At 43.6% G+C, this 16,540-nt stretch overlaps 1 protein-coding gene across 1 annotated transcript in view; it reads right to left on the bottom strand.

Moving 5' to 3' along the window:
- The window catches only part of LOC139554701 (suppressor of tumorigenicity 7 protein-like), a 32,274-nt gene that overhangs the window by 12,834 nt on the left and 2,900 nt on the right, over nucleotides 1-16,540 (bottom strand). The window contains exons 8-14 of the mRNA XM_071367750.1: nucleotides 16,389-16,489; nucleotides 15,800-15,914; nucleotides 15,230-15,302; nucleotides 14,889-14,991; nucleotides 9,101-9,251; nucleotides 8,872-8,964; nucleotides 8,611-8,750 (exon numbers count right to left, since the gene is read on the bottom strand). Coding sequence (XP_071223851.1) covers nucleotides 8,611-8,750; nucleotides 8,872-8,964; nucleotides 9,101-9,251; nucleotides 14,889-14,991; nucleotides 15,230-15,302; nucleotides 15,800-15,914; nucleotides 16,389-16,489 — 776 coding nt within the window. The remainder of the gene's footprint in view (nucleotides 1-8,610; nucleotides 8,751-8,871; nucleotides 8,965-9,100; nucleotides 9,252-14,888; nucleotides 14,992-15,229; nucleotides 15,303-15,799; nucleotides 15,915-16,388; nucleotides 16,490-16,540) is intronic.

Genomic DNA, 16,540 nt, shown 5'->3' with positions numbered 1-16,540 from the left:
GATAACTATCTTAGATTTGCCAAATCATTTAAAGGTAGGGTGTAGCACCCCCCCCCCCCCCCCCCCCAAGCTTTAGGGTGCCCCAAACGGTATTGAAAATCATACCGTTGGTATTTCAAAATGTATATGGTATACTGCCCAAGCCTAACATATACACACACTTCTTAATGAAGTAGAGGAAATTGTGCAAAATACAGTCTCAACCTACAGCGACAACACCACACAATATGATAACATAGGCTATTCTTTATGCCTAGTACAACAATAGGAATGTATAACGTCTATACTTCATGTTAACATATCGGCCCAATTGAGCATGGTTTTTCACATTCAGGTAGACAACATTATAGACTGAAAAGTTGTGACTGCAAATTTTCATCTTGAGTGTGGTCTTCACACATTCCTTGCTGAAGTGTATTTTGGCCAACTATTTGCTTGCGTTTATAAAAACAAGCCTTTTGGTAAACATTTCAATAGTTCCAGGTCTACAGACACGTCCACCCAGACACAAGCAGAACAGTGTGTAGTGACCAAACGCATAGCTGGAGCCCTGAGTTGGAGATAATTTATTTGGCACACCTAAGATAGTTAAGCAAGGGCGTAGCACGGACCCCTCAAGCTTTAGGGCACCCCAAACGGTATTGAAAATCATACTGTCTGACGGTATTTCAAAATACCTCGGTATACGGTATATACACGGTATACCGCCCAAGCCTACACACACAATCCTTAATGAAGTAGAGGACTGTAATTAGGAAATTGTGCAAAATACAGCGACGACACCACACAATATGATAACATAGGCTAGTCTTTATGCCTAGAATAACAACTGGAATGTATAATGTCTATAATTCACGCTAACATATCAACCCAATTGATCATGGTTTTAAGATATCAGCTTAATTAATCAAGGCTTCAACATATCTTCCCAATTGATCATTGTTTTAAGATATCAGCTTAATTGATCATGGTTTTAAGATATCAGCTTAATTGATCATAGTTTTAAGATATCAGCTTAATTGATTATGGTTTTAAGATATCAGCCCAATTGATCATTGTTTTTCACATTCAGGTAGACAACATTATAGACTGCAAAGTTGTGACTGCAAGTTTTCATCTGGAGTGTGGTCTTCATACATTCCTTGTTGAAGTGTATTTTGGCCAACTATTTGCTTGTGTTTATAAAAACACGTCTCTTGGTAAACATTTCAATAATCAGAAATCTACAGACACGTCCACCCAGACGCAAACAGAACCGTGTGTAGTGACGAGGAGTCAGATGTTTCAAAGTGTTTAAAGACACTCAATCAGATAAGATTTACAAAGAAACAACTTTCTCTTTCGTCATATCACTCAGTCACCTACAGTGCCTTGCAAAAGTATTCATCCCCCTTGGCGTTTTTTCTATTTTGTTGCATTACAACATGTAATTTAAATTTATTTTTTATTTAATGTAATGGACATACACAAAATAGTTGAATTTGGTGAAGTGAAAATGTAAAAAAATTAGATTATATGAAATAAAAAACAGAAAAGTGGTGCATGCATATGTATTCACCCCCTTTGCTATGAAGCCCCTAAATAAGATCTGGTGCAACCAATTAGCTTCAGAAGTCACATAATTAGTTAAATAAAGTCCACCTGTGTGCAATATAAGTGCCACATGATCTGTCACATGATCTCAGTATATATACACCTGTTCTGAAAGGCCCCAGAGTCTGCAACACCACTAAGCGAGGGGCACCATGAAGACCAAAGAGCTCTCCAAACAGGTCAGGGACAAAGTTGTGGAGAAGTACAGATCAGGGTTGGGTTATAAAAAATATCAAAAACTTTGAACATCCCACAGAGCACCATTAAATCCATTCTTAAAAAATTTAAAGAATATGGCACCACAACAAACCTGCCAAGATAGGGCCGCCCACCAAAACTCACAGACCAGGCAAGGAGGGCATTAATCAGTGAGGCAACAAAGAGACCAAAGATAACCCTGAAGGAGCTGCATGGCTCCACGGCGGAGATTGGATTACCTGTCCATAGGACCACTTTAAGCCGTACACTCCACAGAGCTGGGCTTTACGGAAGAGTGGCCATAAAAAAGCCATTGCTTCAAGAAAAAAATAAGCAAACATGTTTGGTGTTCACCAAAAGGCATGTGGGAGATTCCCCAAACATATGGAAGAAGGTACTCTGGTCAGATGAGACTAAAATTTAACTTTTGGCCATCAAGGAAAACGCTATGTCTGGTGCAAACCCAACACCTCACATCTCCCCAAGAACACCATCCAACCAGTGAAGCATGGTGGTGGACACATCATGCTGTGGGGATGATTTTCATCGGCAGGGACTGGGAAACTGGTCAGAATTGAAGGAATGATGGATGGTGATAAATACAGGGAAATTCTTGAGGGAAACCTGTTTCGGTCTTCCAGAGATTTGAGACTGGGACGAAGGTTCACCTTCCAGCAGGACTCTAAGCATACTGCTAAAGCAACACTGGAGTGGTTTAAGAGGAAACATTTAAATGTCTTGGAATGGCCTAGTCAAAGCCCAGACCTCAATCCAATTGAGAATCTGTGGTATGACTTAAAGATTGCTGTCTACCAAAGGAACCCATCCAACTTGAAGGAGCTGGAGCAGTTTTGCCTTGAAGAATGGGCAAAAATCCCAGTGGCTAGATGTGCCAAGCTTATAGAGACATACCCCAAGAGACTTGCAGCTGTAATTGCTGCAAAAGATGGCTCTACAAAGTATTAACTTGGGGGGGGGGGGGGAACAGTTACGCACGCTCAAGTTCAGTTTTTTTGGCTTATTTCTTGTTTGTTTCACAATTTAAAAAAATGGATCTTCAAAGTGGTAGGCATGTTGTGTAAATCAAATGATACAAACCCCCCCAAAATCTATTTTTAATTCCAGGTTGTAAGGCAACAAAGATAGGGAAAATGCCAAGGGGGGTGAATACTTTCGCAAGCCACTGTAGTCTGAAGACTGAAAACAACATCCATCCTCCATAAGATGGAGAGAGTTACAAAGCACACATTGAATTAGGCTAGTCTCTACTGACCAACTGCCACCAATGATCTACAGAATAGGTAGCCCTTTCTTTGACAGTATGATGGTATTTTTTGTTTTTTTAAATAATAAAAGTTCTAAACTTGCTTTATGAGTAGTGTGACCCTAGGGTGGCAACACATACATTCTAAGTGATTTCAAATGGGTCTTTCTCCATTCTGATTGTTTTATACTGTTCAATTCAATTTCCTGCATTTCCATAAATTTTTGCATTTACTGCACTTATTTTAGGTAATTTTCACACTGCCATGTAGGGCTGCACGATATGGGGGGAAAAACTAGGCCTTATTTTTAACCAAATATTGCAATTGCAATTTGACTTGCGATTTAGGTCAAAACACTTGGGTGAACTGTAGGAATCATGGAAATAGAATGATCATTCTAATTCTGTAGTTAGAATATAATAGTGGGCACTTTGAATACAGTGTTGTTTGACATGACAATGAATGAAAATGCCAGGCAGGAGTTATTGTGACAGGGTAGGAACCAACGTGATCATCAATGTTTCCTAGGGGACACTATAATCTTTGTCTGTATTATCTAGCTACGTTTGCTCTGACTCAGTACATTTATTAGCTAGCTAGCCAGCTAACTAACGATTAGAATTAGCGGCTAACACGATTTAGCTTAGCTAAGAAAAGACAAACTAGATGTTTGCAGATGTAAGAAACAACGTGTAATTATAGAACGCTTGTGGATTTATATTAAGCAAATGTCACCAAAATTGTTGCATGTGCTTCATTGACGATGCAGACTGAACGCAGGTGTCTGGTGGTCAAGCAACAACAAATGCGCTCCTTGAGTGATAGGGGGCGGGGCTAAGTATGTGAGGAAAGCGGCATGGAGAGCTATTCTTTTTTAAATGTTTTTTATTTAACCTTTATTACTAGGCAAGTCAGTTAAGTAAAACATTTTTACAATGACGGCCTACCCCGTCCAAACCCTCCCCTAACCCAGACAATGCTGGGCAAATTGTGCGCCGCCCTATGGGACTCCTAATCACGGCCGGTTGTGATTCAGCCTGGAATCGAACCAGGGTCTGTAGTGACGCCTCTAGCACTGAGATGCAGTGCCTTAGGGCTCCCGAGTGGCGCAGCGGTCTAAGTTGTAGCAGTGTAAACAATAAAAATGGACGTTACACATGGCATATCACATTTAACAAACCAAACATTTGTTATAGAAGGTAAAGTAAAAACCCAAACCGGTCCGTGCATCAATACCGGTATATAGTAAAATACGGTATACCGCCCAGTCCTAGTTGAGGACAGCTATGCCTACCATGTAGTGTGACTAGGAGTAGATTACATGTAGTGGGAATAGGAGTGAATAAGAGGGAGCCAGGGGGAGGTTAACCTCAGAGAATGGTGGGGGCCTGGCCGTTCTTCCCTCCAGCCTCTGAGGCTTTCATGTAGTGCCTCTATCTGGCCCTTACACAAACCAGGCTCTCCGCCGCGCTGTAAAAACCAGACTCTCCGCCGTGATGTAAAAACCAGGCTCTCCACTATCTAGAGGTAGCCTTTCCCATAACAAAAGTCTGAGCATGAGACGGTCTCTGAGGGCTTGCTTTTACCCAGGCTAATAGCCCTGCTGTGTAAAGTGAGAGCTAATAAACAGGGCCACTGTAAACAGAGGATTAGCCTAGTGTGAGAGAGGGCCTAGCCAAAGAAGCTAAAAACAGAAACAGAGTGCCACACGTGTCTTATGAATACATAAGAATGGGACTAAATCACATACATCAAAACATGTTGGTCTCATGTTTCATGAGCTGAAGTAAAATATCCCAGAGATTTTCCATACCCACAAAAAAACATTTCTCTCCAGTTTTGTGCACAAATTTGTTTACATACCTGTTAGTGAGCATTTCTCTTTTGCCAAGATAATCCATCCACCTGACAGGTGTGGTATATCAAGTGCACCTTGTGTTGGGGACAATAAAAGGCCACTAAAATGTGCAGTTTTGCCCCACAACACAATGCCACAGATGTCTCAAGCTGAGGGAGCGCGCAATCGGCATGTTGACTAGAATGGAATGTCCACCAGAGATGTTGCCAGAGAATTTAATGTTCTTCATTTCTCTACCATAAGCCGCCTCTCCAACATCGTTTTAGAGAATTTGGCAGTACGTCCAACCGGCCTCACAACCGCAGACTACGTGTAACTACGCCAGCCCAGGATCTCCACATCCGGCTTCTTCACCTGCGGGATCGTCTGAGACCAGTTATCCGGACAGCTGATGAGAATTTCTGCCTGTAATAAAGCCCTTTTGTGGGGCTAAAACTCATTCTGATTGGCTTGGCCTGGCTCCCCAGTGGGTGGACTTTGCCCTCCCGGGCCCACCCATGGCTGTGCCCCTGCCCAGTCATGCGAAATTCATAGATTAAGGCCTAATGAATTTATTTAAATTGACTGATTTCCTTATGAAATTGTTGCATGTTGCATTTATATTTTTGTTCAGTGTATTTCCAGCAACCAACCTAGTCATGACTGTTGTAAAGTTCTGCCTACGGCCTAGTATGAAATGTATTCGTAATGCTGAGGCGGCATTGGCACGCACTAACTACGCTCTTAAGCTCTTGATGGTTGCTAGGCAGCGCCCGCTACTACTATCCTCCTGCCAGTTCTAAACTTTGCAAGGCATGTCACTTCACCCGTCTCTTCGCATAGTCCAACACTTGCACTGTTTTCTTAACCACAACTGGATGGATCCATAAATAATTACTTGGGGAATAAATATCACTGGTTGACGTAAATATTGGAATGAAGTAGGCGAATGCAAGTGGAAGGAATGAAGTAGGCGAATGCAAGTGGAAGGAATGAAGTAGGCGAATGCAAGTGGAAGGAATGAAGTAGGCGAATGCAAGTGGAAGGAATGAAGTAGGCGAATGCAAGTGGAAGGCAAATTGTTGTGTAATGAATCTCCCAAAGTCATCCACATGTTATAATACATTTGAAGCAATAGCCTGCCAGTGTGTTCACTATTTCAGCACCATTTCCTGCTGCTTTTAGACAAGCGTGGAGAGTCATCTTGATAAATCAATCAATGTCAGATTTGTATTTTTACTGAATCTCTGTTTGGATATAGGTTAGGCTACAATTAGGCTGTGGAAATGTCGAGTTGGCTCATTCATTAGCACTGATCAAAACATTTTGTCAGCATGTTATGTAGTTTAACAAGTGGATTGTTTTTCACTTCACTCACAGCCGCTTAGTAGCCTAGGCCTACACGCGACCAAAAGCCTGTACTTGTCTTAATCAATCAATGGGATTTTTTTTTAACTGATTCTGCATCTGTATATTTGGTTAATTTTCTGGCTGGCAAACAAGTGGAGGTGGTAGCTCATCTATTTGTTTACTCATCTATCGCTGATCAGAACCATTTAGCATGCAATAATGTAGTCTTAATCAAGTGTAGGCCTATTATTTTGCTCGATCTCGTAAAGGCAACTCCAAAAGCCTGCAGAGATGTGGAATAGAAACACGAGTCAAATGCTTTTCAAAATATAGATTGCTATTATTTTCTATGGGTATCATGATATTCTCAATGTAAGACCCTACGCCTGCTCCCTAACAAAGCGAATGCGAGGGTAGGAAACAGATGAAACGTGGATTTAAAAACATTTAAAGCATGGGCTTGTTTCAAAATATCACTTTTTTATATGACAGTGGTTCCAAATGTTGCCGTGACACAAAAGTTGTGTGGGAAAAATATGATTTGTATTTTATTCTGTTATATTTCATTATATTCTTAACATATTATAAAATATATGTGTTTTGACTGTGATCAGGGTAGCCTAAGTGTGTCTTGTCTGTTTAATGAACAACATTCTTTCAAAATTCTTTCAAAAGTCTGTTATCATTCAACGTGACACGACTCATTTTCATGCAAGTTTATTCATTGAAAAATACTGCACTAAACATCTTAGTTAGATGTAAAATTGCCCGACTAAGATTTCTTGAGTTATCTTAGATGAATTCTGAATATTTTGAGGACGTGTATACTGGCTATGGCGCCTCAAACTGGACAAACAGTAGTAATGCAGATTTTTCTCATTTTTCAAGCAAAGGTCTTTTTACGGAGTATGTGAGAACACTCGTTGGGTTCGGCTAGCCGAGTTCAGCTAGGCGCCAGACTAACTGAAGCATGCTGATGCCTTTAGCCTGTTGTCGTAGTGACAGGCACTATCATCCAGAAGCTGAACCTCCACATTCCCTGGAGACCCTCCTGACAGGGTGCGGCTCTGTGGAAAACTGGCATCATCAAAGCAAGCTACATTCTCAGGTCTGATATACTATCCAAGTACAGTGCTGCTGAACAGAGGTGTTGTTCGCCTGTTCTGAACCAACATTTCCATCTTTCCCACGAGACTTGGAACTGGCAATGCAAGACTAGCCTGTTAGACTATTACTATCCTAGATCTGAACTAGTACCCAGAGTGGCCCTCCTAGCTGTTGATCCTTGGATGGTGGTGAATGCACCAATTTGTAAGTCGCTCTGGATAAGAGCGTCTGCTAAATGACTTAAATGTAATGTAATGTAAATGTCTTCAAGTCCTGCTATCCAATACAGTGAACTGAACTACTAACTACCTGGCTGGGACAGAGCTTAGTTGGAGATGCTGCTTCTGTGCTGTGACATTCATGGAATTTTGGAGGACAGTTATTTGTCAGTCAAATGACCGCAGGTCACCGTTATAATTGTCTGTTTTTTTTTTTTATTTAAGACGCACATTTTCCCCCCCTCCACTCTTGACTGCAGGGAGGGGGACGTTGCCTAGGAAACCAAAGACTTGATTGCTACAACACCTTGCTTGCTTCAGCAAGGAGCAACACATTTTCATCACGTTGTAAAGAGTCCATGTTACCACGGAAATGGACTCAACCGCACAAATTTCCGGCCATCCCGTCGTCAGTCAGATGCTCGTTCCAGTTAATTTTTTTTCATACCGGTTATGGCGGTTATTTATTTTCATTATGGTCTTCATCCATAATTGTCAGATACACAATTATACGGTAATTGTGCCATCCCTATTCTGCGCCAAGTCATACAGTACTCTTGAAATCTACAAAAGGATATGGTTAGGCTACATTTCATTCTCAAACCTTGGAGACAAAACAGACCCATGAAATAAGATATTAAATCATACAAGATTTTGGCTAGATTGCTTAACTGTTGTGCACAACAAGTTAATGGAGAGCAGCAGTTGAGGTGTAGGGAGTGAATGTGCAGTGAAACACACCGGCACCTCGACCACCAGACCCAGGCATCCCATGAGCCTCGTTGTTGACAGAGACGAGAGGCAGCGACTACACCAGAGGTCAACCGGGTCAGAGTACATAATAACATGCATACAACCAACGGTGTATAAACCCTGGATTGCTGATGCTATGTGTATTTGGCAATGAGAGGCACTGAAGCCATGCATACATGTCTTAATAATTGAATTGTTCCCATTAAAACTCTAAATTCTAATTTAAACAGATCCAGTCCAATATCAAACAATTATTCTAGGATCAGTGGAAGAGAAGTGCAGGACTTACTGCTTTGACAAAGACGCCCATGAGCTCAGGGAACTGGTGTGTGAGCATGGCCAGCATGGCAGTGAAGGAGCAAAGGCCCGCTGTGAAGAGGATGAAGAAGGGAAGCTCTTTCTTCGGGTACACAGACACCTCATGGAAGGCTGCAGAAGAGAAGGAGAGTGAGAGAGGTGGGGTGGGGGTAGAGAGGCACATATCATGAGTGGACAGCAGAATTGACCTTTGCATTGAGTATACTGTATAGTAGTGACTTATCCTACATACTCGGCAGCAGTTCCCGATCTGCTGTTTCTGTGCACCCAGGGTAGGGGTAAAACAGGTGACCCTTCTCTAGAGGGTAGGGAATTATCCGAAAAGCTGCAGGAGAGAAATGCATAAAAAAAACACATCTATGACTTTTAATGCGAGTACATAATCCTTTAACTAAATCAACCAATTCATCAATTAACCCACTAATTCATCAATCAATCAATGTCCTACAACTAGTACGTACTGCCTTCCCAGGTGCAGTGCAGCAGGTTTAAGGCTCCCTCGGCCCTCTTCCAATGCTGCAGGTGAAAAAAGGCGTAGGCCACCGCCTCGCTGTCCCCCCTCTTCAGGATGTGTTCTGGAGGCAGGATCAGACTCTTCATCTCTAATAAATACTAGACAGAGAGAGACAGGATCAGACTCTTCATCTCTAATAAATACTAGACAGAGGGAGACAGGATCAGACTCTTCATCTCTAATAAATACTAGACAGATGGAGACAGGATCAGGCTCTTCATCTCTAATAAATACTAGACAGAGGGAGACAGGATCAGGCTCTTCATCTCTAATAAATACTAGACAGAGAGAGACAGGATCAGGCTCTTCATCTCTAATAAATACTAGACAGAGGGAGACAGGATCAGACTCTTCATCTCTAATAAATACTAGACAGATGGAGACAGGATCAGACTCTTCATCTCTAATAAATACTAGACAGATGGAGACAGGATCAGGCTCTTCATCTCTAATAAATACTAGACAGAGGGAGACAGGATCAGACTCTTCATCTAATAAATACTAGACAGAGGGAGACAGGATCAGGCTGTTCATCTCTAATAAATACTAGACAGAGGGAGACATGATTAGACTCTTCATCTAATAAATACTACAGTCAGAGAGGGAGACAGGATCAGGTTCTTCATCTCTAATAAATACTACAGTCAGAGATGGAGACAGGATCAGGCTCTTCATCTCTAATAAATACTAGACAGAGAGAGACAGGATCAGGCTGTTCATCTCTAATAAATACTAGACAGAGGGAGACATGATTAGACTCTTCATCTAATAAATACTAGACAGAGGGAGACAGGATCAGGCTCTTCATCTCTAATAAATACTACAGTCAGAGAGGGAGACAGGATCAGGCTCTTCATCTCTAATAAATACTACAGTCAGAGATGGAGACAGGATCAGGCTCTTCATCTCTAATAAATACTAGACAGAGGGAGACATGATTAGACTCTTCATCTCTAATAAATACTAGACAGAGGGAGACAGGGTCATACTCTTCATCTCTAATAAATACTACAGTCAGAGATGGAGACAGGATCAGGCTCTTCATCTCTAATAAATACTAGACAGAGAGAGACAGGATCAGGCTCTTCATCTCTAATAAATACTAGACAGAGAGAGACAGGATCAGACTCATCTCTAATAAATACTAGACAGAGAGCGACAGGATCAGACTCTTCATCTCTAATAAATACTAGACAGGGGGAGACAGGATCAGGCTCTTCATCTCTAATAAATACTACAGTCAGAGAGGGAGACAGGATCAGACTCTTCATCTCTAATAAAAACTAGACAGATGGAGACAGGATCAGACTCTTCATCTGTAATAAATACTAGACAGAGGGAGACAGGATCAGGCTCTTCATCTCTAATAAATACTAGACAGATAAAGACAGGATCAGACTCTTCATCTCTAATAAATACTACAGTCAGAGAGGGAGACGGGATCAGGCTCTTCATCTCTAATAAATACTAGACAGATGGAGACAGGATCAGACTCTTCATCTCTAATAAATACTAGACAGATGGAGACAGGATCAGACTCTTCATCTCTAATAAATACTAGACAGAGGGAGACAGGATCAGGCTCTTCATCTCTAATACATACTAGACAGAGGAAGACAGGATCAGGCTCTTCATCTAATAAATACTAGACAGAGGGAGACAGGATCAGGTTCTTCATCTCTAATATATACTACAGTCAGAGAGGGAGACAGGATCAGGCTCTTCATCTCTAATAAATACTAGACAGAGGGAGACAGGATCAGGCTCTTCATCTCTAATAAATACTACAGTCAGAGAGGGAGACAGGATCAGGCTCTTCATCTCTAATAAATACTAGACAGAGGGAGACAGGATCAGACTCTTCATCTCTAATAAATACTAGACAGAGGGAGACAGGATCACTCTTCATCTCTAATAAAAACTAGACAGAGACACGAAAGTAACACCATTAGATAACATTAAGGTCAAAGGCATTTACATCATAGTTATTTAGCAGACAATGTGTGTGTGTGTATGGCGGCGTGGCTGAGGCGTTAATCCCCTCTGAACTGGTCCCCTGGGCTGTGGAGGCCGCGGGGGCCATTGGCGTTGGGCCTGCTGGATTCCCAGGCCGCCTGCTTCACAGGACTATGAGTCTCAGTCTGACACTTTGGGAAGGTTACCATAAAGCTAATCCTGTCTAATCCCCCCCATGGTCACAAGCTCAGCCAACCAGCCAGCCCAGTGCAGAGCAGCCCAGAGCAGAGCAGCCCAGAGTCGCCCAGAGCAGAGCCACCACGCTCGCCTGGGGCGCACCCAGGGGCAGGAGAGGGAGACAAGCCCCAACCTTCTGCTCTGCTCTTCTCTCAGGGACAGTTAGGTGATGGTAGCTAGCTGGCTACAGTGTGAATGTGGTGGTGATGGGTATGCTTGGATAAGTGTTCAAATGTGTTCTGCACACACCACTCCTCACTGCTGTGTTTTATTTGACTGCCAAGTCGTGCGACTCTCATGTCCTCTCCAAAGTTGAGACTTTAACGTAGGTCAGCATATACTGCAAACGGGTGCTGGTCATTCTCTATACTGCTGCGAACAGCACCTTTACCCAGGTATCCCAGTGTTTAATAAGAGGGTAGAGGTGATGTTAACCAAAGCATTTGACTGGCAGCTGTACTGCCTGGCATAAGGGTGGGTAACACCCCCCTAGCCCATCCCCAGTCACCTCTTTGATGAAGAGATTGCGTTTCATTGACACTCCCCTTTTATCTTGAAACACTGATGAACTGGAGTTTAACTCATAAGCCTCCCTCAGATTTTAATCTTCGGCATTTAGCACAATGGAACACTTCGACAATAATGACATCCTTTAGCCATCGTCTCATTGGCTCACGGTGCTGGTGAGGATACAGATGACCTCTGAGGCCATCTACCATGTTAGGTCACCCTCAGGCATCTGTGGACAGTACAGGACAGATGCCGAATAGGAGAATGATATTGACCATAGACACTGATCTTAGGTCAGGTTTGAATGGTTCCATCCGATGATTAGGGTCTGGTGAATGGAAGCTGGTCCTAGATCTGTGCTAAGGCTTCTTCCTACTAGAGTCAGTCTATAACTACTACTCTCGGTCTCAGGTGTTGTGTCACACCTGCTACTACCTATGTGAAGCCTCCATCCCCCTGAATCCTGAACAAGGCCAAGGTGGCCATCGCCACAACACAGGCTACCAGGCACAAAGCAGCACACTCCAAAGGCGCGAGGAATTGTTACCACAGGAGTGTGCTAAATTTAAAACACATTCAGGTGTCCTTAACACATGACCAGCAGGCTGCCCTCAGTCCGGTTGCTCAACCTTTCTACCGTACCTTGGGGTAGGGGGTAGAGAGCGCATGAGAGAGAGGGAAAAAGAAAGGGGGGAGAGAGACTGATTGGGAAAGACAGGCTAAAGAGAGGTGGAGCAAGCTTGGCGGTTGACCACTGAAACAGCTGGGTGTGTGGAGCATTTAGTGCCGTCTGTTCATGTGATGTAGCGTGATGTCCATATATAATCCCTTCGGGCCTGCTGCAATGCTGGCCCTAACACTGAACCAGAAAACCCAGAAATCTTGCCTTCATTACACTGCCCTTCCCAGGCTGGCTAGCTGGCTAGCTGGGGGGCTGGCTGGCTAGCTGGCTGGCTGGCTGGCTGGTGGGGGGGGGGGGGGGTGTTAGCTGGCTGCTGAGGGGTCACGTTGCCAAGGGCAAGAAAGGAATTGGGGGGGATGGGGAGGGGGGTTCTTACTCGTTGATTGAAGCAGAGAATGTGGGGAAGCTGCTGGGAATGGAAGCCCACCCACAACAGAGCCAGAGCAGCTCGCTCCAGTCCAGTGAACCACTGGTATCTGTGTGTGAATACTGGCTGCTGGGCAGAAAACAGCCCACGCCAGGCATGCCTCAGGCTCTACGGCTACAGGTCCACACACTGACCATTTAGACCGACATAGACAGTGCTCCCCTGTGAAAGAGATACAGAAGATCTCAATGGGACTCAACTTGATAAATAAAGAAAGACAGGTCTGACACAAATAAATGGAAATAATCCCACTAACTGCGAAATTTCAGTCAACAACAGCCAAAAGCTTTCACTATAAGAACATTAGTGGAGTCAATGAGGTGAGTTGACACGGTGAGGCCACAGAACGTGCTTCACTCCCGAGAACACTCCGACCGACACAACTCTTTACAGGTCATCACATCAACAGCGCTGCATGTCAGCGGACATTTTGACAGCACAGCTGAGTTCCTCCTCCTCGGGGTGTCTCGGACTCAGAGCTCAGCCGGTCTGTCTGCCTGTCTATTATGAGACGTGAAGCCCATGTGAAAGACTGAGGGAGAGGCTCTGCTTCAATGGGACAGAGATTGACAGATAGAAGAGATTAGTCTCTCCTACCTCAACGGTCTAGGGTATCACCAGTTGAAAGCAGAGGTACTGTAGATGTGAACTATCTCTGGGATCACTACTTTATAGTCTGACCCTCCCTGTGTGTATGTCAACGCCGTAGCGGGGGGGCAGCAGTGCCCCTGGGGGCGGGTGACACTCAGGATGAGGGCCCTGTCATCAAAGCCTGGATCAAAGAGCTGAGTTTCCCCCTCTCTGCCTGTGACTACCACACATTGCAGCTCACACACACACACACACACACACACACACACACACACACACACACACACACACACACACACACACACACACACACACACACACACACACACACACACACACACACACACACACACACACACACACACACACACACACACACACACACACACACACACACACAAGGAGCGCACAGGATACAACACACACAGACTACATTTTGCTCTAGGGGGTACTGCGATCTGTGTGTGTGTGCATATGAGTGAGTGTGAGAGAGAGTGTGTTTTAATATGGGACATCCAAGCCTAATCCCTGTGGGAAGAGATGTGCAGGAATTGTTTCTGTCCGTCTACTGCAGGGAGATACATCAGAGAGGCAGGGGCCCCTTGTTGTCGCCCAGAGCCCAGACAGATGCATGATCAGGGAGGGTGCACTTCCTGTTCAGTAGGTAGAAAACGTTTTGAAACTGGGGATGTACTACCTGACCTTGTGCAATAATAACACAGATTTGTATTTTCCATTGCAAAAGATTTTGCTACAATGTGCCATACTGAACACGACCCAGATCTCACTATGAACTCTTTAGTCCACTGATGGATAGCCATGACAACGGAATAATAATTAGACTAATATTGTCTCCTTTAGTAAAATCCACTAAGTGTATGGTACCATGTTCTTCTGTGCAGCAGAGAGAGTAGAAGTGGCTCACAGGTCCAGTCCTGACTACAGCAGCTACGTTTACTATGCAGTGCAATATTGACACCCACTGGCTAACATAGGTCACTACAGGTAATACAGTGGAGCAAAGTCAGCTCGCTTCAGGTTGAGAAGTTGATCTCTGCAGCCATCATTCAAGAGGAGTATGGCGTACAGAGACAACTAAATAGCTATCACCTGTGTGTGTAAAATATGAGACTTTGCTCAAATAAAGCAAACTGTATATACAGACAATGTCGTATATCAGTCGTGTTAACCCCACCATTGGTTCAGGTCTGGAGTTAGATAGGATACGCTAAGATGATCCTAGATCTGTAAATTTCTCCCCACTAATGGTTAAGGTTAGGATTTGGATTGGGTAAACTGATACTAGATCTGTGACTGAGGGTCTGGACTGACCTTTGGCACATGTGGGTTAAACTCCACGGCTCTGTGTATAGCCTCCACAGCGTTCATCTCTGCAGTGCTCAGGCCCCGCCGGGATGCTGCCTCAGGAGAAAACCTGATAGATAGAGAAAGAGAGAGAGAAGACACACCCATGGTAAGACACAGGAGTCAGGACAGCTTTAAGGAGGAAATATCATGCACAAATAGGGGGTTTGATGTCACACAAACAAGCCTTAAAGATTAGTCTGACCTATAAAGACCGATACATCCATGTCAAGTATAGATCATACTGTTTGTTTATATCTTAAAAATGTTACATTAAATCACATTTCTGTCTTTCCACAGGGACATACTTCTCTGATACAGCCCGTGCTTTCAGCAGTGCAGATGTGTAGCATATAGTGGCTGACTTTGGCAAGCTGATATCTACAACGAGAACACATGACGGTTATTTCACTTTAAACTCAAATGAGGAGTCTGGAAATCATGAGTATCAAAATCAAATTTGTCACATGAGCCAAATACAGCAGGTGTAGACCTTAATGTGAAATGCTTACTTACAAGCCCTTAAACAACAATGCAGTTAAGATAATAGAGTTAAGAAAATATTTACTACATAAATTACAGTAAAAAAAACAATAACAAGGCTATATTCAGGGGGTACCGGTACCGAGTCAATGTGCAGGGATACAGGTTAGCCAAGGTCATTTGTACATGTAGGTAGGGGTAAAGTGACACAGGACTGGTTCAAAGTTGTAGTAGTTAGTTGGCTTGAATCCTGTTTTGCTGATGTGGTCCTGCGTGGCTCAGTTGGTAGCATGATGCTTTCAACACCACGATCATGGCTTTCACTCCCACTGCCGGCCACAGACTCACTACTGTCGCCTTGGATAAAAGCATCTGCTACATGGCATATATCTTACCGTCGTATTTGGCGAGGACTGCTTGTACATCAGCGTAGGCCTGCAGCTCCAGTAGCGCCTCCAGGAGGTTTTCATGTATATTCAACATTCCCAACAGTGGGAATTCTTTCATTAACTGGGAGAAGTAAGGAACAGTGAGTGAACGAAGGAATCAAAAAAATGGCAGGACTAACCACTATTAAAGGAGCATAGAAAAGGACTAAAGACAGGACTAGACAAATCAGGGCTACATTCAGTAGTCAAACATTCATGAACGTTGCAGATGGAAATTATTCTAATAGAGCCGTCATGATTCCTTGTCATTCTACATGTCAGAGGCATGTTTGTTCTACATAGCATATTTCTATCCAAAGGCTCCAAAACGTTGCGTCCTGCTGATTGCGCCCCAGGGCCTCCAGTTCCACAATACTTCTGGTTGTTCTTCTATTCTCTAAACAGCGACTGGTTCAGACCTGGGACAACATGTGTGTGAACACTCCCTCTAGCCAATCAATGACATCAGTTACTAGGGAGCAAAGAAAAGCAGCCATAATGCAGAATTCAAGGCCCTGATTTGAACACCCCTGATTAAGGAAATGGCAACACTCACATCTCTCATCATTTTCACTGCCTCCTTGATGCGTCCCAGCTTGCGTGCACACATGGCCAGTCTGCGTTTGATGTACACCAGCAAGTTGATGTCTTTGCCAGCTATGGAAGAGAGGAAAATTAATAAATGTAATTATAACAATTGCATCCCTG

The sequence above is a fragment of the Salvelinus alpinus genome, chromosome 2 (genome assembly GCF_045679555.1).
Source record: "Salvelinus alpinus chromosome 2, SLU_Salpinus.1, whole genome shotgun sequence".
NCBI classification, from domain to species: domain Eukaryota; kingdom Metazoa; phylum Chordata; class Actinopteri; order Salmoniformes; family Salmonidae; genus Salvelinus; species Salvelinus alpinus.
Note: the sequence above shows the minus strand (reverse complement) of the source record. Positions and strands in the feature narration are given on the sequence as shown.